The sequence below is a fragment of the Rhinopithecus roxellana genome, chromosome 13 (assembly GCF_007565055.1).
Source record: "Rhinopithecus roxellana isolate Shanxi Qingling chromosome 13, ASM756505v1, whole genome shotgun sequence".
In the NCBI taxonomy this organism is placed as follows: Eukaryota; Metazoa; Chordata; class Mammalia; order Primates; family Cercopithecidae; genus Rhinopithecus; species Rhinopithecus roxellana.
In genome coordinates, this window is record NC_044561.1 from 133,600,046 (window position 1) to 133,620,500 (window position 20,455).

At 41.4% G+C, this 20,455-nt stretch overlaps 1 protein-coding gene across 6 annotated transcripts in view; it reads right to left on the minus strand.

Annotated features, from left to right (window-relative positions):
• SPECC1L (sperm antigen with calponin homology and coiled-coil domains 1 like) overlaps positions 1–20,455 on the minus strand; it is a 146,322-nt gene that overhangs the window by 99,156 nt on the left and 26,711 nt on the right. For all 6 annotated transcript variants that reach the window (XM_010376305.2, XM_030914075.1, XM_030914078.1 and 3 more), the window contains one exon: positions 8,498–8,687. In XM_010376305.2, the coding sequence (XP_010374607.1) occupies positions 8,498–8,650 (153 nt within the window). In that variant the 5' untranslated portion in view covers positions 8,651–8,687. The remainder of the gene's footprint in view (positions 1–8,497; positions 8,688–20,455) is intronic.

Consider the following 20,455-nt stretch of genomic DNA (forward strand, 5'->3'; position numbering starts at 1 on the left):
AAATAATCTTCATTGCTCTAAAGTGATTCCATGATGAGACCAGTATCTAAAAGAATTTATTCTGAAATTTACTTTTTTTACTTTGTAATTCTGTAGTAGTCAAATTTTAGTCACAATTGAAAGGAGGTATTTTCTAAAACATGCATAACATATTAATTACAAAACTAGAGACTTTACAGCTTGAGCAAGGGTTCTGCTGTCTAAACGATCATTATTACTTAAGAAAGACCATTTGCAATATTTATATTTTATAAAGGAAATTTTAAAAATATGAGCCTTAAAAAAAAACACTATGGATAATAAACTGGCTGTAAATTTATTATTCTAAAAAGTAGGCCGGGCGCGGTGGCTCAAGCCTGTAATCCCAGCACTTTGGGAGGCCGAGACGGGCGGATTGCGAGGTCAGGAGATCGAGACCATCCTGGCTAACATGGTGAAACCCCGTCTCTACTAAAAAAATCTACAAAAAACTAGCCGGGCGAGGTGGCGGCACCTGTAGTCCCAGCTACCTGGGAGGCTGAGGCAGGAGAATGGCGTGAACCCGGGAGGTGGAGCTTGCAGTGAGCTGAGATCCGGCCACAGCACTCCAGCCTAGGTGACAGAGCAAGACTCCGTCTCAAAAAAAATAAATAAATAAATAAAATAAAGATATGTGGGGGGAAAAAAAGAGAAAAACTACTTTTTAACAAAAGAACCCTTGGCCGGGTGCGGTGGCTCAAGCCTGTAATCCCAGCACTTTGGGAGGCCGAGACGGGCAGATCACGAGGTCAGGAGATCGAGACCATCCTGGCTAACACGATGAAACCCCATCTCTACTAAAAAATACAAAAAAACTAGCCGGGCGAGGTGGCGGGTGCCTGTAGTCCCAGCTACTCGGGAGGCTAAGGCAGGAGAATGGTGTGAACCCGGGAGGCGGAGCTTGCAGTCAGTGGAGATCGCGCCACTGCACTCCAGCCTGGGCGACAGAGCGAGACTCCTTCTCAAAAAAAAAAAAAAAAAAAAAAAAAAAAAAAAAAAAACCAAAAGTTTTCTCTCTTTGGCATGAGTTAGCCAACTGACTTACACTATCTTCAATCTGGAACCGCGCCCTCTCTCAGATAATCATGCTGAATTCATTTCTACAAGTTAAGATAGTTCTTAAGTAACTAATCTCTAAAGTCTCTTCCAGTTCTAAATGTCAGTGACTCCACATGGAGCATATTTCTGTTATTCAATTATGAAAGTTCTAATACAGTACCATTAGGTTAAAAAGAGGCAGAAAAGGCGGGGCACAGTGGCTCACGCCTGTAATCTTAGCATTTTGGGAGGCTGAGGTGAATCACTTGAGCCCAGGAGTTCAACACCAGCCTGGGCAACATAGGGAGACTCTGTCTCTACAAAAAATTTAAAAACTAATTACCTGGGCAAAGTGGCACATGCCTGTAGTCCCAGCTACTGGGAAGGCTGAAGTGAGAGGATCGCTTGAGCCCAGGAGGTCAAAGCAGCACTGAGCTGTGATCACACCACTATACTCCAGCCTAGGCAACAGAGTGAGATCCTTTCCCCACCCACGCCCCCAAGAAAGAGACAGAAAAAGGGATAAATATTTTCAATGAATTAAACAGAATTCAACTCTGGTAATTTAGGGCTGTTACATTATGAAATCTAGAATATATAAAAAGAGAGGGAGACACTGCATTAATTTCAAGGACTGTTCATATTCTTTTTCTTTTTTTTTTTTTGAGACAAAGTCTCACTCTGTCACCGAGGCTGGAGTGCACTGGCACGATCTCGGCTCACTGCAAGTCTCCACCTCCCGGGTACAAGCAATTCTCCCACCTCAGCCTCCTGAGTAGCTACGACTACAGGCATGTGCCACCATGCCCAGCTAATTTTTGTAATCTTAGTAGAGATGGGATATTGCCACGTTGGCCAGGCTGGTCTCAAACTCCTGGCCTCAAGTGATCCACCCACCTCGGCCTCCCAAACTGCTGGGATTACAAGTGTGAGGTACCATGCCTAGCCTGTTCATATTCTTTAAGACTTGTTTCTTTTCACAAAAACTGGCCATCAACTATGATGCCGAAAAGTCACACAATGAAAGTCATACCACTTTCCTGCCAATTTGTCCCTCCTCTGTTAGCCAGTAAATAAACTTGACACATTCTTGTATTTTCAATCTTCTTCTATATCCTGCTAATAAAAGTAAAATTATCTTTGAACTAATCTTTCTTCCTCCATAAATTAAATATTCTTCCATTTGATAATAATTACATTGAAAATCACCCCACATTGTCATGTCTAAGTGGATGACTCATCACACTTCTCTGGTTACAATTTGCCTTTGGGTAATGACAAAGTTAAATATACATAAGGGCACCAAATCACAAACTTTGCACTTGTAATAATTAAGATAGTACAGCACTGGAACAAGAATAAACTAGTGAAACAGAGTCCATAAAGAAACTGCGTATTTATACACACTTGATTTATAAGCAAAGCAGCAGTGCAGAAAACAAGAGTTTTCCAGAAAATGGTGCTAGGTCAAGTGTATACACAATGGGGGCAAAAATAAATGCTGAGACCTACTTCACACCGTATCAAACATAAAGTCCAAGGTTTTCTATGATTTTAAATCTAAAATTGTAAAACAAAGACTTGATAGTGACTACATACAAATTAAAATCTTAAAAATAAAAAACTCTCTTAATTAAAAAACGCTAAAATGTTTTGTACAACCAAAAAAATCATAAATATGATTTTAAAACATAAAAAAATGGGAAAGTATATTTGCAATATCTCACAAATAAATGGTTAAGGTCCCTAATACATACAGAATGCTTTAAAATTGAGGGGAAAAAGACCAAAAAAAGACAGAAAAATGAGCAAAATGAATGAATCACACAATCAATTTACAGACAGAGAGAGAGAGAGAGAAAATGATGATCAACCTAACTCATAATGAGAGAAATGCAAATTAAGCAGCACTTGTCACTTAACAGACTGGTAAACACGCTCTTTTGGGAAGAATATGGAGAAACAGGCACTCTCCTTAGTAGCTGATGGGATGCACCTTGACACATTCTTATGAAAGGAATCATGCAATATCTAACAAAGCTACACATGTATTTACCTTCTGCCTAGCAACTTCACGTCTAGGAATTTAACCTGAAGATACACCTCCAATAACACAAAAATACATATGCACATGGCTAATTAGTCACTGCAGCATTGTTTTTTATTGCAGAATACTGGTACGCCTTAAAGGCCTATATACACAGGAAGGCATAGCAGTACAATTCAGTGAATACAATGAGGTATTAAACAGCAATAAAAAGAAAGACTGCTACAAATTGGTATGGAGAGAAATTTCTAGAGTACACTAAGTGAAAAGATTAACAGAGTTCAAAAGAATATATTTTGCCACCTTTTGTGTAAAAAAGGAAGTAAAAAATGTGTATTTGCTCATTTATGCAAAAAGAAACATGAGAAGAATAAACAAAAACTAAATTGCCTGTTAACCTCTGGGGTGGGTGGGAACCACGTAAGAGGGAATGGGTAAGAAGGGGAGGGACACTTTTCTGACTGTATCTTCTCATATAGTTCTAACTCATGGAGCCATATTAGTGTTTCATATGCTTAAAATAAACAAATAAATAAAATTTAAATAAAGATAGGAGAAGCCTAAAATGGAATAGGATAGGAACAAACAGATTAACTATATTTCAAATGAACAACATAACCCAAGTATTTTTTCAACACAGTAGTATTTTCACCATAAATCCTCAAACTCTCAAGCCAAAGACAAAAGTATGCAAATATTGAACTTCAGGCCAGTCGCAGTAGCTCACACCTGTGCGGATCATGAGGTCAGGAGTTCAAGACCGGCCTGGCCAACATGGTGAATCCCCTGTCTCTACTAAAAATACAAAAATTAGCTGGGCGTGGCAACACGTGCCTGTAATCCCAGTTACTCAGGTGAGGCAGGAGAATCGCTTGAACCTGGGAGGCAGAGGTTGCAGTGAGCCAAGATCTCACCATTGCATTCCAGCCTGGCGACAGAGCTAGACTCCGTCTCAAAAAAAAAAAAAAAAATTGAACTTCAGTTGATAAATTTGTTTTTCACAGTTGTACAGATAATTCTAAAACTATTTTCTGTACATTCTAGGGTACAGAAAATAAGTAAATACAGGTTGGAAAAGCCAGGTGTTTCAGTGTTGGATAAATGGATTACAATTATAGGATGTGGAAAGGCTGTTATGAACCCTTTAAGTCAACGGAATTGGAAATATCAGTGTGAACTCACACATTTCAATAGATACTGATACGGAAATTGACATGGGGTGTGTGTGTGTGTCCCAAAAGCAATTAACACATCTAACCTCCAGGTCTTGGTTTCTAAGTACAATCCTCCGCTAAAAGGAACAAGGCCTCCTTGAAGAAATGGCTGATTCTAGGGTCGGGACTGAAAAGGTACAAAACTTATTGTGCCAGAAATGAAGGAAGTGTTCAAAGAGTAACAGGAACATGTCAAAAGGACACAGGAACCAGCCTGACGGGGCTCCCAGTGGACAAATCAGGGATAATCTAGGCATGAAACTAAATGATCCTAATAAGTTATACCCCACTGAGTAAGAATCTATGAATTCACAATAAAATAAATGAATATATAAAACAAGGGAAAGTAAAAATTCTTCCTTGTAGCAGAATGCCAACTAATACATTAGAAGGAATGACAGAATTAGAAAACGTACCATGTGGCAAAAATCTCAGTACTAACTGATTTGGGAAAGAACTAGCCAAAAAAATGCTAAAACCAAGGTGAAAAGTGATTTTCTTCTATCTATAATATTAAAGCTGAACATAGGTATACCCTATGATCCAGTAATTTCACTCCTCGTTCTAGAACCAACACAAATGGGTGCACATGTGTATTAATACACACGTATAAAAATGTTCATAACAATTATACTCATATCCACAAAGAAGAAACTCCAAAAGTCTGCCAATAGTAGTAAAAGTCTGTCAATAGAAGAGATGAACAAACTGTGGTATATTCATCCCATGGATTACTATCCAGCAATGAAAAGCAAGTGACCGCTGCTAGATACAACAGGACAGACAAGAAACCAGACATGCTAAGAACATAGTGTATGACTACGTTCCTGTCAAGACCAAAAACTGGCAAAATTCATTTCTGGTGCTAAAAGTGAAAATGGTAGTTATGGCCGGGCGCGGTGGCTCAAGCCTGTAATCCCAGCACTTTGGGAGGCCGAGACGGGCGGATCACGAGGTCAGGAGATCGAGACCATCCTGGCTAACACAGTGAAACCCCGTCTCTACTAAAATAATACAAAAACTAGCCGGGCGAGGTGGCGGGCGCCTGTAGTCCCAGCTACTCGGGAGGCTGAGGCGGGAGAATGGCGCAAACCCGGGAGGCGGAGCTTGCAGTGAGCTGAGATCGGGCCACTGCACTCCAGTCCGGGCGACAGAGCGAGACTCCGCCTCAAAAAAAAAAAAAAAAAAAAAAAAAAAAAAAAAAAAGAAAATGGTAGTTACTTTGCGGAGGGACAGGAAGGGCAATGATTAAGCAGAGGCATGGTGGAAGTTTCTGAGGGGCACGTATGTTTTGTTTCTTGAAGTAGGTGGTGACTGCAGGATATGTTTCATTTTAAGATGATTCACTAAGCTCAACACCTATGCTTTGTGGACTTTGCTATATGTATGCTTTACTTCAACAAAAAAAGTAACAATAAAACAAAATGCAACTCTGCATTTTCCAACTTACCTTTTACCCTAAGCTACTAGCAGGCTCTCTGCTATTTTTCCCTATTTCTTTTAATTTCTGCTACAAAATTCTGTAAAGGCATGTGCATTCCCACACATAAACATCCCCCATCGGCAAGTCTAAAAACATGACATTGATGGAAGAATAAATGTTCAGCCTATCTATAACTGATGCAAAATGCAAATAATTTGGTACAAACATTCCAGACACAAATAATGAAATACTACAACCAGGTACATATACTTCTCAAGGTCAAGCCGGAGTTTCACAGCCTGCATCTCTCTCTCAAATTTGAAGATTTGTTATCAAATTTTACCTTTCAAGTTTCAGAGGTGGATTGTTCACACTGTTAAACGTCTACACTGTATGACCACAAATAATCATGGAGAGTTATCAATTATAGATTCTAATTGAAACTTATTAATTCATATCTTTAATTTTTGGAAAAAATTATCATCAGTATAATGGAAAAGTATATTACTTCAAAAGAACTAATCATGAACATCTGAACAGTACGTGAACGCTGCAAAGCGCAGGCATGCAGGAAACCCTCTCTACATGGAACATAATCCTCTCCACTGACTGTGACAAAGAAGAATTAAGCATACAAAGGCTGCAAGCCCAACGACACAGCTCCTGACAAAAGTGGGAATAATGTCCCCAAAACTCACTGTGAGCAGCAGTAGTGTTTTGTACTTACAAAAGCTGCAACCAGCAGTGAAGCGTTCTGGATCAAATGTATCCTTCCCCTTAACCCTCAACTACATCTAGCCTCAAACAATACTTGAAATGAGAGAGGTGAAAAAATGCATATCCTGTCACTACAAGAAGAGAGTCATGAGAATATTTTGCAGTGACAGACACACAGGTGTGGGTGTCCATAAATGAATGGGTGTGTGCACATGCTGTCTCAATAATTAAGCCAAACACTTCATTCATCTGGTTAATCATCAATGCTCCATGACAGTTAAAGGAATTCAAATTGTAGGAAGTATCTACTAGGTGCCAGAGAAGCACAGTAAAATTTAAAAAGTTAGAAAAATAAAATAACACTTTAGTCTGTGGGGTCTCAAAGCCCTTCAATGTTTTCCATTGTTTCTTTTCACGATTTTCCTCTTCCTTCTGTTTTTACTTTTATCTCCATTTAACGACTTTTTCCTTCCCCTCTTAAGTGAAGGCAATTGCTCCACTCCAGGAAAAGTGTTGCCAAATAGCTTTACCTCTGCCCTGACCTTCCTGCTACACACACACACACACACACACACACACACACACACTCTACTTAAACAAACCTGTCAACACAGCAGAGCCAAAGCTATGGACAGCTGGCATGTGCTGGCAAGAGTAAGTGTACAGTTTTGCTTTACAGTGGAAAAGTACTCACTGTTCAAGACCTAACTCCCAGCAACTCCAGATTCAAGACTCAAAAGATGTAACATGCCTGCTCAGTGCACATTCCATAGTAAACCTCCAAAGACACTGCCTGCCACTGGCGAAGAAGCCACAGAAGGAAGGCAGCAGTGCACATCCAATGCCAACATTTCAACCTGTTCTTCCAGTCACATAAATAACAGGTCACCTAGTCACACAGGCACTCCACGTCAGAGAGCCCCAGCAACTGAATAACCAGTTAGGTCAGAAAATGCCACCTGTCTTACATCAAAGGGCAGCAGCATTGCCACCAACAAAATGATTCAGTGTGTTCACTGAGACAATGGAAGCTGGGCAAGGGTCTATTCCTGGTACCATCCTCCAGGTCACAGAATGATACCTAACAATTCATCAGGGCCATAGCAAGGAGAAAATCTGTGTGCATCTCCAAGCCAAAGGAATAAGCCTGGGTTCAGTTCCAACAACCTTAGAATAGAAAAACCATCATTTCCTGTTAGATCTTTCAACACATATAAGGAAGTTCCTCATCTCCTTCTTAAAATAATTAAGCCATGATCTATCAGGGCCCTGCCTGGAAAAAAGGATTTTGAATAGATCATGTTTCCAGTTGTGCTTGCGTACGCACACCCCTAGTCCAGCTACTAGAGAGGCTGAGGCAGGAGGATCCACTGAACCCAGGAGACCAGCCTGGACAGCACATATCTCATCCCTTTAAAAAAAAAAAGGTAATACTAATATCTCATCTCTTTTAAAAAAAATGGTAATCATCATCATCATCATCATCATCATCATGGACCAGCTGCCAGAAGAACAGCAATTTGTGGTGGTGAAGGTGAGAGAGACAGGCAGATAAAACCACCTGTCTAAGCGTCACAGGACTGTCAGACTTGGCTCACATGCCCTTTTCATAAAACCTTCCCAGGCTTGAAACAATTATTTACCTACCTGAAACTGTTCACAATGCTTTACTGCTCTCCCAGGGCATCTGACATTCTCCCTGGGTATTTTCATTAATCATGTTTGTGCCTTGCCTCCATCCTTTCCTCCACAAGCTCCCTGAAGGCAGTGTACCTCCAGCTCACACAATTACAGCATCCTGCACAAGGCAGGTGCTTAATTATTGTTTCATGAACAAGCCTATTGTCTGGTTTCATTCAAAAAGACAGACCAAAAACACCAATTATGTCCACCCCACTGTAAGCTCTCTTTAAAGGCCAAGTGTTCCCAGCACCAGAAGAGGGCACATCCATAAGAATGCTCATTTAATATATTAAACATCATATTTAAATTCAGTCCTCCAAAAACCCATCATGTATTGAAACATCACCACATGAATACCTTTGACAATGATGCTGCTGTTCCAGGTTTTACAAATTTGCCTCCCGTAGATGCTGAAGAGCTGTTTTCAGGTTTAACTTTTTCTGCTGTTTGCGTTTTACTTATTCCAGACACTTTAGGCACTGAGCCAACACTCCTGCTTGCTTTCTTCATTCTGGGCTGCCTCTTCGTGATGCATTTACAAGCAAATCTGTGGGAAAAAATGGCATTACACTGAGAACGTAACTGGAAGAAAGCTCTTTAGAAATTTGTTTTCAAAGAATTTTACCATGTGATAAAACTGTTTGAAGGCTAGATGTCACTACAGAAAAGTTGAAAAATTCTTTTTTTTGAGACGGAGTCTCGCTCAGTCACCCTCGCTGGAGTGCAGTGGTGTGATCTCGGCTCACTGCAAGCTCTGCCTCCCGGTTTCACGCCGTTCTGTCTCAGCCTCCCCAGTAGCTGGGACTACAAGCGCCCGCCACCTCATCTGGCTAATTTTTTGTATGTTTAGTAGAGACGGGGTTTCACCATGTTAGCCAGGATGGTCTCGCTCTCCTGACCTTGTGATCTGCCCACCTTGGCCTCCCAACGTGCTGGGATTACAGGTGTAAGCCACCATGCCCAGCCGAAAAATTCTTAGATATACAAATCAGAACACACCTTATTTAAGGCTTTATCCTTGAATATTATTATTTTGAAGTTATTTTGTACATCTAGCTCATTTAGTAAAAAGAATGTCCTAGATCTCTAACAGAAATGACTAAATATAACACAGTGTAGATTATCTTCAGCATTTAATAAAGCAATAATCATCCTGGCATTTCAGAATTAGCCATTTGCAGTTATCTAAAAGTGATCATACTTTCCAAATTATCCAGCGAAGTCCTTATTTCAAATATTTGCTGTGATATCCCCTATAAGTCAGCAGAATGTCTCAGAAATCCCAAAATTCAGGATCTAAACCTACTTCCAAGTATACCTCTCTCATCAAGAGGCAGCAGGGAAATTCTTTTTTTTTTTTTTTTTTTTTTTTTTTGAGACAGCCTTACTTCAGGCTGGAGTGCAACTGTTGCAATCACAGGTCACTGCAGCCTCGACTTGCTGGACTCAGGTGCTTCTCCCACCTCAGCCTCTCGAGTAGCTGGGATTACAGGCATGCATCACCAAGCCTAGCTAATTTTTTGTAGAGATGGGGTTTTGCCATGTTGCACAGGCTGGTCTCGAAGTCCTGGGCTCAAGCGATCCTCCTGCCTCGGCCTCCCAAAGTGCTGGGATTATAGGCATGAGGCAGTGTGCCCAGCCAGAAATTCTTTCTCAAAACATCAGCCCCAATATTGGTTCAGAAAACAAAACCATTCTATATACTTGGAGGAATACGGCAACAGTTTTCCTCCACCTAAGTGGTACATACTTGATTTCACAGCTAAGAGGACTTGATATAACACTGGCAACACACAAAGCTGAAGCTAGATAAGCTCTTAAATATACATTTGTTAACTGAACTAGAAAAAGCAGTCTCGTAATAATGTTTAGAAAGACATCTTGGATCATTTTGGGTTGAGTAATAAAATTACCAAAATGAGAGCCTATACGTAAATGTAAGGTTTACGTATGACGACTCTGATAAACCATATTGAGCATCAAAAGAAGTTGTCTATTTTATGAGGATTTCTATACACTAATAAAAAGGAAATAACCTTTTGGCAAAGGCTCATTCCAATGGCTTTACTGAATGTTCTACCTAGACTGTGCTTGAGCACTCCAGATTTATTTTGCCTTTACATAAAACAGTCTGTATCAACTGGTTTGGTGGGAGGATAGTGAGACAGCGTGAAGGGGCCTGTGCTCTACCCTCAACACGGTAAGGCCTTGGAGAAAAAGAATGCTGCCACTAACCTCAATCAAAATACAACAAACCCTCAGAGATGCTCCTGTAGCTTTTCCCCAACTTCCTAGTTATCCCTTACAGAAAATGATGCATATGGTAATCATCAAATTATCTATCTACTCTTAACCCTTTTGCTTTCTACTTTCCTAATCCAGTTGAGTAATCTGCCCAAGGTAAGCAGTCCCTCTAGTTCAGCTCTCTCATCTATTTCCTACCCCATTCCAGGGGATACTGAAAATGACCAAGAGAGATTCAAGCAGCATCTGCTGACAGGTATAACATAGTTATACTGATCCCTGCTAACCAGTAACATATGCTTTTCTCACCTACTAAAATGAAAGAATTAGACTGGATGCATTCACTAACTCTAGGTACTGTAGAAAAACCAAATCAAATTATTAAGAACCTTTCCTTCAACTTCTCACTGTTTACTCAACTTCTCACTATTTATTTATTTATTTATTTATTTATTTATTTATTTTAGACACAGTTTCGCTGTCACCCAGGGTGGTGTGCCAGGGTGTGATCTCAGCTCACTGCAGCCTTTGCCTCCTAGGCTGATCCTCCCACCTCAGCCTCCCAAGTAGCTGGGACTACAGGCATGCGCTACCACACCTGGCTACGTTTTTGTATTTTTAGTAAAGACAGGGTTTTATCATGTTGCCCAGGTTGGTTTTGAACTCCTGGGTTCAGGTGATTTGCCCCACTCAGCCTCCCAAAATGCTGGGATTACAGGTGCGAGCCACTGCACCTAGACAACTTCTCACTTTTTAGCTACTCTTCTGTAAGTCTTATGTCTTGTAAATGGCTCCCCAAACTTTTTTCTTCTCACCTTTCTACCACCTTCCATGCCTGCACTCCTTTCTACTGTACCACTCAGATGCTCAACCATTCTCAGCCTACCCTTCCAGCCTCTGTCAAATTAACATTTTCGACCAGGCATGCGTGGTAGCTCACACCTACAATCCCAGCACTTTGGGAGGCCAAGGCGGATGGATCACTTTAAGTCAGGAGTTCAAGACCAGCCTGGCTAACATGATGAAACCCCGTCTCTACTAAAAATACAAAAAACTAGCCAGGCGTGGTGGGGGGCGCCTGTAGTCTCAGCTACTCAGGAGGCTGAGGCAGGAGAATGGCGTGAACCCCGGAGGTGGAGTTTGCAGTGAGCCGAGATCACGCCACTGCACTCCAGCCTGGGCGACAGAGCAAGACTCGGTCTCAAAATATAAAAATAAAAAAAAATACAAAAATTAACTGGGTGTGGTGGCGCGCACCAGTAATTGCAGATGCTCAGGTAACTGAAGCATGAGAATCACTTGAACCCAGGAGGCTGAGGGTGCAGTGAGCAAAGATTGTGCCACTGCACTCCAGCCCAGGCAACAGAGTGAGACTCTGTCTCAAAAAAGAAAAAGAAAGAAACATTAACATTTTTTAGACCAGCACTGTCTAATAGAACTTCCTAGTCAGGCATGGTAGGACACACCTATAGCCCCAGATAATTGTGAGGCTGAGGTGGGAGGACTGCTTGGGGCCCCAGAGCTCAAGGCTGTAGTGAGCTAGAATCATATCACTGTACTACAGCCTGGGTGAGACTCTTGTCTCTTAAAAAAAAAAAAAAAAGCCAGGGCGGTGGTTTACACTTGTAATCCCAGCACTTTGGGAGGCTGAGGCGGGCGGATCACGAGGTCAAGGGATCGAGACCATCCTGGCCAACGTGGTGAAATCCCGTCTCTATTAAAAATACAAAAATTGGCTGGGCGCGGTGGCTCAAGCCTGTAATCCCAGCACTTTGGGAGGCCGAGACAGGCGGATCACGAGGTCAGGAGACCGAGACCATCCTGGCTAACACGGTGAGACCTCGTCTCTACTAAAAATATACAAAAAACTAGCCGGGCGTGGTGGCGGGCGCCTGTAGTCCCAGCTACTCGGGAGGCTGAGGCAGGAGAATGGCGTGAACCCGGGAGGCGGAGCTTGCAGTGAGTGGAGATCGCGCCACTGCACTCCAGCCTGGGCAACAGAGCGAGACTCCGTCTCAAAAAAAAAAAAAAATACAAAAATTAGCTGGGAGTGGTGGCACACACCTGTAGTCCCAGCTATTCGGGAGGCTGAGGCAGGAGAATTGCTTGAACCTGGGAGGTGGAGTTGCAGTGAGCCAAAATCGTACCACTGCACTTCCAGTCTGGCAACAGAGTGAGACTCCATCTTATAAAAAAAAAAAGAGAGAGAGAGAGAAAAGGAAAAAGAGGACAGGAAGGGGAGGGGAGGGGAGGGGAGGACAAGCACAGTGGCTCACACCTTCTGAGGCAAAAGCAGGAGGATCACTTGGGGTTAGGAGTTCAAGACCAGCCTAGGCAATATAGTGAAATCCCTTTTACAGAGTATCAAACAAACAAAAAAAAATTAGCCAGGTGTAAGTGGCATGCACCTATAGTCCTAGCTACTCAGGAGGCCAGGCAGGAGAATCCCTTGACCCCAGGAGTTAAAGGCTACAGTGAGCTATGATGTTGCCACTGGACTCCAGCCTGGGCAACAAGAGCAAGACTCTAACTTAAGAAGAAAAAGGCCGGGCGCGGTGGCTCAAGCCTGTAATCCCAGCACTTTGGGAGGCCGAGACGGGCGGATCACAAGGTCAGGAGATCGAGACCATCCTGGCTAACATGGTGAAACCCCGTCTCTACTAAAAAAATACAAAAATCTAGCCGGGCGAGGTGACGGGCGCCTGTAGTCCCAGCTACTGCAGAGGCTGAGGCAGGAGAATGGCGTAAACCCGGGAGGCGGAGCTTGCAGTGAGCTGAGATCCGGTCACTGCACTCCAGCCCGGGCGACAGAGCAAGACTCTGTCTCAAAAAAAAAAAAAAAAAGAAGAAGAAGAAGAAAAAAAAACTTCCTGCAAAAACGCACACGTTATATGTATCTATCTATACTAATGGTAGCCTCTAGCCACTTGTGGCTACTAAACACTTAACAATGTAGCTAGCGTGACTGAATAACTGAACTTTGTTTGTTTGTTTGTTTTTGAGACTGAGTCTCTTTCTGTCACCATGCAGTGGCTTAATCTCGGCTCACTGCAACCTACGCCTCCCAGGTTCAAGCAATCCTCCTGTCTCAGATTCCTGAGAAGCTGGAACTACAGGTGCACACCACCATGCTCAACTAATTTTGTATTTTTAGTAGAGACAGTTTCACCATGTTGGCCAGGCTGGCCTCAAACTCCTGACCTCAGGTGATCTGCCCACCTCAGCCTCCCAAATTGCTGGGATTACAGGTGTGAGCCACCACACCCGACCAAGAACCAAATTTTAAATTTTATTTAAATTTAAAGTTGCAGGTGGTTGGTGGCTACCATACTGGACAATGAAATAGACTGTTACTTTCCTGCTGCTCTATCGGTCTCTGAAACAAAACGTAATTAACAAAATGTGGTATATTCATCCAATAGAATACTGTTCGGCCACAAAAAGGAACAAAACACTGATATATCTTATAATAAGGGTGAACCTTGAAAACAATGAAAAGATGACCCCTGACTTACCATTTTTAAACTTTACAATGTTTCAACTTTACAATGATGTGAAAGCAATAAATCTTTAGAAACCACACTTTAGAGTACCCATACAACCATTCTGTTTTTCACTGTCAGTACTGTATTCAATAAATTACATAAAATATTCAAAACTATTATAAAATAGGCTTTGTATTAGATGATTCTGTCTAAATGTAGACTAATGTAAGTGTTCTGACCATGTTTAAGGTAGGTTAAGCTAAGCTACCATGTTCAGTATGTTAGGTATGATAAGTGCATTTTAAACTCACGACATTGTCAACTTACGAGGGGTTTACAGGATGTAACCCCATGCTAAAAAAAGGAGCATCTATACCAAATAAAAAAGGCCACGTAAATGTCTTCTTTTGAGAAGTGTCTGTTCATACCCTTTGCCTACTTTTTGATGGGGTTGTTTTTTCCTTGTAAACTTGTTTAAGTTACTTGTAAGTTCTGGATATTAGACCTTTGTTATCTGAGTAGACTGCAAAAATTTTCTCCCATTCTATAGGTTGCCTGTTTGCTCTCATGATAGTTTCTTTTGCTGTGCAGATCTTTAGTTTAATTAGATCCCATTCGTCAATTATGGTTTTTGTTGCACTTGCTTTTGGTGTTTTCATCATGAAGTCTTTGCCCATGTCTATGTCCTGAATGGTACTGCCTAGGTTTTCTTCTAGGGTTTTTATGGTTTGGGGTTTTACATTTAAGTCTGTAATCCATCTTGAGTTTTTTTTTTTTTTTTTTTTTTTTTTTGAGACAGAGTCTCGCTCTGTCGCCCAGGCTGGAGCGCAGTGGCGCGATCTCGGCTCACTGCAAGCTCCGCCTCCCGGGTTCACGCCATTCTCCTGCCTCAGCCTCCCGAGTAGCTGGGACTACAGGCGCCCGCCACCATGCCCAGCTAATTTTTTGTATTTTTAGTAGAGATAGGGTTTCACCGAGTTAGCCAGGATGGTCTTGTCTCCTGACCTTGTGATCCGCCTGCCTCGGCCTCCCAAAGTGCTGGGATTACAGGCATGAGCCACTGTGCCCGGCCTTGAGTTAATTTTTTATAAGGTATAAGGAAGGGGTCCAGTTTCAGTTTTCTGCACACGGCTAGCCAGTTTTCCCAGTACCATTTAATGAATAGAAGATCCTTTCCCTATTGCTTGTTTTTGTCAGGTTTGTTGAAGATCAGATGGTTGTTGATGTGTAGTGTTATTTCTGAGGTCTCTATTCTGTTCCACTGTTCTATATATCAACAACACTGATCATCAACGAAATGCAAATCAAAACCACAATGAGAAAACATCTCATGCTAGTCAGAATTGCAATGATTAAAATCAAGAAACAATAGATATTGGCAAGGCTGTGGAGAAACAGGAATGCTTTTACACTGTTGGTGGGAATGTAAATTAGTTCAACCATTGTGGAAGACAGTATGGTGATTTCTCAAGGATCTAGAAACAGAAATACCCCAGTAATCCCATTACTGGGTACATACTCAAAGGAATACAAATCGTTCTACTATAAAGACACACGCACACGGTATGTTTACTGCAGCACTGTTTACAATAGCAAAGACATGGAACCAACCCAAATGCCCATCAATGATAGACTGGATGAAGAAAATGTGGTACGTATACAGCATGGAATACTATGCAGCCATAAGAAGGAATGAGACCATGTCCTTTGGAGGAACATGGATGAAGATGGAAGCCATCATCCTCAGCAAACACAGGAACAGAAAACCAAACACTGCATTTTCTTAGTCATAAGTGGAGTTGAACAATGAGAATACAAGGACACAGAGAAGGGAACAACACACACCAGGGCTGTTGAGGAATGGGGACCGAGGGGAGAGAACTTAGAGGACGGGTCAATAGGTGCAGAAAACCACGATGGCACACACATACCTATGCAACTAACCTGCATGCTCTGCATATGTATCCTGTTTTTTTTGTTCTTTTTTTAATAAAGAACAAAAAAACAGGAAGGCCACAAAGGACCATGTATTATATGATTCCATTTATACAAGTTATCTAGCAGAAACAAATCAATAGAGATAAAAAGAATATTAGTGATTACCAGGGATTGGGGTAGGGCGTATAGAGGCTGGCTATTAGTGGATACAGGGTTTCTTTTTGGAGTGATGCAAAGTTCTAACATTAGATTATGGTGATAGTTGCACAATCCTGTGAATATATTAAAAACCACTAAGTTTTACACTTTAAATAAGTGAATTGTATGACATATCAATTACATATCAATAAAGCTAAAATTAAAAAAAAAAAAACAACCTAATGAACAACGTCGAACAAGGACTTCTGGAAAATATATCCCAACACTGTAAAATACCTGATAAGGAGAAAGATTATGGTTTTGCAGAAGCCCAAGAGGAGAAAAGAAACACAGTCAAAGCTTTAAAGATGCTGAGATGCAGACTGTTCAAGGAGGCTGGCAGCTTGAGATCACTTAGGCCACTGGTTCTAGCCATATCAGACCAAAATATCCACTGTGCACGTTTTTTTTTAAAACAGGGTCTTACTCTGTCACCCATGCTGGAGTGCAGTGGTGCAATCAGGGTTCACTGCAGCCTTGACCTTCCAAGCTCAATGGATCCTCCCACCTCAGCCTCCCGAGTAGCTGGGATTACAGGTGTGAACCAACATGCCTCACCCCCTTTCTTTAAAAACTATTGAAAATATACCTTTACTATCCTGAAATGAATTCAGAAATCACTTATTTATTACATATATATTCCAAAAATATCTACTTAACACAGTAACTATAATATAAAAACAATTTTTAATAAAAGAAATATAAATTTCAATATGTAAATTTTCAGGCAGGACTATATCAAGACTAAAATGGTCAGAAATCCACATCTCTAAGTTGAATCACTGATTTTCACAGCTACAAATACTCTTCATTTGGGTATGTCATTTTGGCAACTCAGATACCACACTCTCTATCGTGAATGCTATCAATAGTGTGATTGATTTTTTATGTACCTAAAAAAGTGAATCACTCTTAGTGTGATGGTTAATTTATGTGTCAATCTGACTGCATCATGGGGGGCCCAGACGTGGTCAAATATTACTCTGGGTGTCTCTGTGAGGGTGTTTCTGGATGAAATTAACGTTTTATTCAATGGACTGTGTAAAGCAGATTAACATCGCTAATGCGGGTGGGCTTCATCTCATCAACTGTAGATCTGAATAGAACAAAAACGCTAAGTAAGAGGGAACCCCTCCCACCTGACTGCTGAGCTGGGTCATCTCTGCTTGCCAAACGACTCGAAGTGAAACAAACATTGGTTTTCTTTGGGTCTAAAGCCTGCTGGATCTCAGACAGAAACTCACATCGGTAGCCCTCCTGGTTTTCAGGCCTTTGAACCAGACCAGAATGACACCATCAGCTCTCCTGGATCTCTAGCTTGCCAACTGCAGATCTGGGAACTTTCAGCCTCCATAATTGCACGAGCCAATTCCTTATATTAAGTATCTTTTTATATATAGAATGCTTCCGCTTTATCTGAGGGGGATATGTTTCAAGAACCCCTATGGATGCCTAAAAATGCAGACATTGCCCAACTCCATATATACTATGCTTTTTCCTATACATACAGATGCTCCCCAACTTATGATGGAATAAAAACATCGTAAGTTGAAAATATCCCAAGTCAAAAATGCATTTAATACACTTTATCTATTGAACGTCATAGCTTAGCATAGCCTATCTTAAACATGCTCAGACCACTTACATTAACCTATAGATGGACAAAAATCATCTAACACAAGCCCAATTTATAATAAAGTATTGAACAGTTCATGTAATTTATTGAATACTATACATTACATCAAAACCGTAACAGTTTCATGCCATCATAAAGTTGAAAAATCTTAGGTCGAATCACAGTAAGTTGGGGACAATGTATACATATCACCTATGATAAATTGATAAATTAGGCACAGTAGGAGATTAACAACAATAACTAATAATGAAATAAGCAATTGTACAATATGCTAGCATCACTACTCCTGCACTGTGGGTCCATTATTAAGAGAAATAAGGGTTACAGGCACTGTCATACCAGACAGTTAATGTGATAACCAAAACTAAGGGACCAATGGGCAGGCAGCACACACAGGATGGATATATCGGACAAAGTGAGGACTCATCTTGCAGGTGTGACAGTGAGACAGCACGAGATTTCATCATGTCATTCAGAACAGTCCACAATTTAAAACTTACCAACTGTTTGTTTCAGGAATTTTTCCATTTAATATTTTCGGACAGTGGTTGACCATAAGGTACTCAAAGCATGGAAAGCAAAACCATAGATAAAGAGCAACTAGTGAATACTTACATTTTCTCCAGAGAAACAGAACCAATAGGATGCGTGTGAGACAATCATATAAATATACGACATATATAAATATATCCTATCAGTTCTGTTTCTTAAGAGAACCAAGACTAGTAATACACTTAGTAAAACTAAGAACAAAACGAGGTAATTTCCCTTCAAAGTCTAGACTAATTCCATTTCCTGAAATTTCCATTTATACTAAAATTACATTTAAAAAAATCCTTTAGGTAAATGGAATTCAGTTACAGGTTCAGTCTTAAACCATTTTTTTCTATCTACATAAATTATTCAGCAAGATATTCTAGGCCAGGTGCAGTGGCTCATGCCTGTAATCCCAGCACTTTGGGAGGCCGAGGTGGACAGATCACCTGAGGTCAGGAGTTCGAGACCAGCCTGGCCAACATGGTGAAACTCCCTCTCTACTAAAAATACAAAACTTAGCCGAGTGTGGTGGCACACCTCTTAATCCCAGCTACTAGGGAGGCTGAGGCAGAAGAATCGCTTGAACCCGGGTTGCAGTGAGCTGCGATCGCACCACTGCACTCCAGCCTGGGTAACAGAGTAAGACTCGGTCTCAAAAAAAAAAAAAAAAAAAAAAAGATAAAGCTGTGCAGATCACATGAAAAGTTCTACTTTACAGAACTGTCACCACATTAAGCCTTGAATTCCACAGGCCCTACCTATTAAATAAATGCCTATAGCATCCATCAACCATTGAGACAATCACAAATGCTTCCACAAATTCCTAAAACGACCCTCAGGCTCATAAAAATACAAATCAGAATTCACCAGAAGATTCTGGGTCCCCACCTGGTCAAGGGGGAGGAATCACTGGCTGACACTCCTTCCTAGAGCCCCTCTGGAGCCCCCAGGCAGAGACTACAGAGCGGAGGAGCTAAGGAGCACAGTTCACAGCACTTCCAGTGTCTTGGAGAAGAGGAAGTGGTGGAAATTACCACTATCTCTTCTCCAACTTTGCTCAAGGGTATGACATCAGCACACATCACTGAAACCTCTAGTCCAGTTAAGTCAAGGTCTGGGGCGGGGGAGGGGGGGACAAAAAGTAGCTCTCCTCATAAAAACATTGTGGATCCTGCCTCTGTGTTCTAAGAATAATCTGAAACAACAATAGTCCATGTATGCCCCATGTATTTGTCAAACAGTGTTTCTTAAAAACACCAACATAGATGCACTGCTCCCAAAATAACAGGGAAAGGCACTGAAGGCCTTGAGCCTCTCCCAGGCAGCAAGCACCATGTCCTGTGCAGTACCTCGTACAGTTCACTGAATCCTCACAACAGCCTAAGTGGGTATCTCTAGATGAAGGAACTAAGGATCAGAGATTGTGAGTAAGTCTCTCCAGGTCAATTCATTCTTGAGCGACAACAGTCTGAACCCAAAATCCACTTTGCTTCTGCCACTCCATATGTCCTCCAATAACACAAGTTAGGAATGCGAGATTTTGATCTCAATGAATATTTCACAACATATAAACAAATTGTAACAACACTAAAACGACACAGCTCAACCTGTCCCTTCCAGATTTGTCTAGTTGTCCAATGTTGTCATCAGTGCTGGTATACATTTTTTTTTTTTTTTTGAGATGAAGTCTTGCTCTTGTCCCCCAGGCTGAAGTGTCATGACGCGATCTTGGCTCACTATAGCCTCTGCCTCCCGGGTTCAAGCAATTCTCCTGCCTCAGATTCCCGAGTAGCTGGGATTAGCGGGGCCTGCCACCACACCTGGCTAATTTTCGTATTTTTAGTAGAGACGGGGCTTCACCGTGTTGGCCAGGCTGGTCTCAAACTCCTGACCTCAGATGATCCACCCTTGGCCTTCCAAAGTGCTGGGATTACAAGCATGAGACACCACGCCGGGCCCGTACTGGTATTCTTTATGAAAATTTTCCATTTTGATGGGACTAACAACCATGTTATTTAACATAAAACCTTTCTTAGAGCAGAATGTTTACTGCCAGGTCTAGATCAATATGTATTAAATTAGAGCTGTAAAAGTAAAATTCTAAGTTATAATCATACTAATTGGAAGGAGGAAATGATGGATGGGCATGAGTTGAAAAACTATGCTCACTACCTGGGTGATGGGATCCGTACCCCAAACCTCAGCATCCTGCAACACACCCATGCAGCAAACCTGCACGTGCACCCCTTGAGTCTACACTAAATTATTGAAATGTAT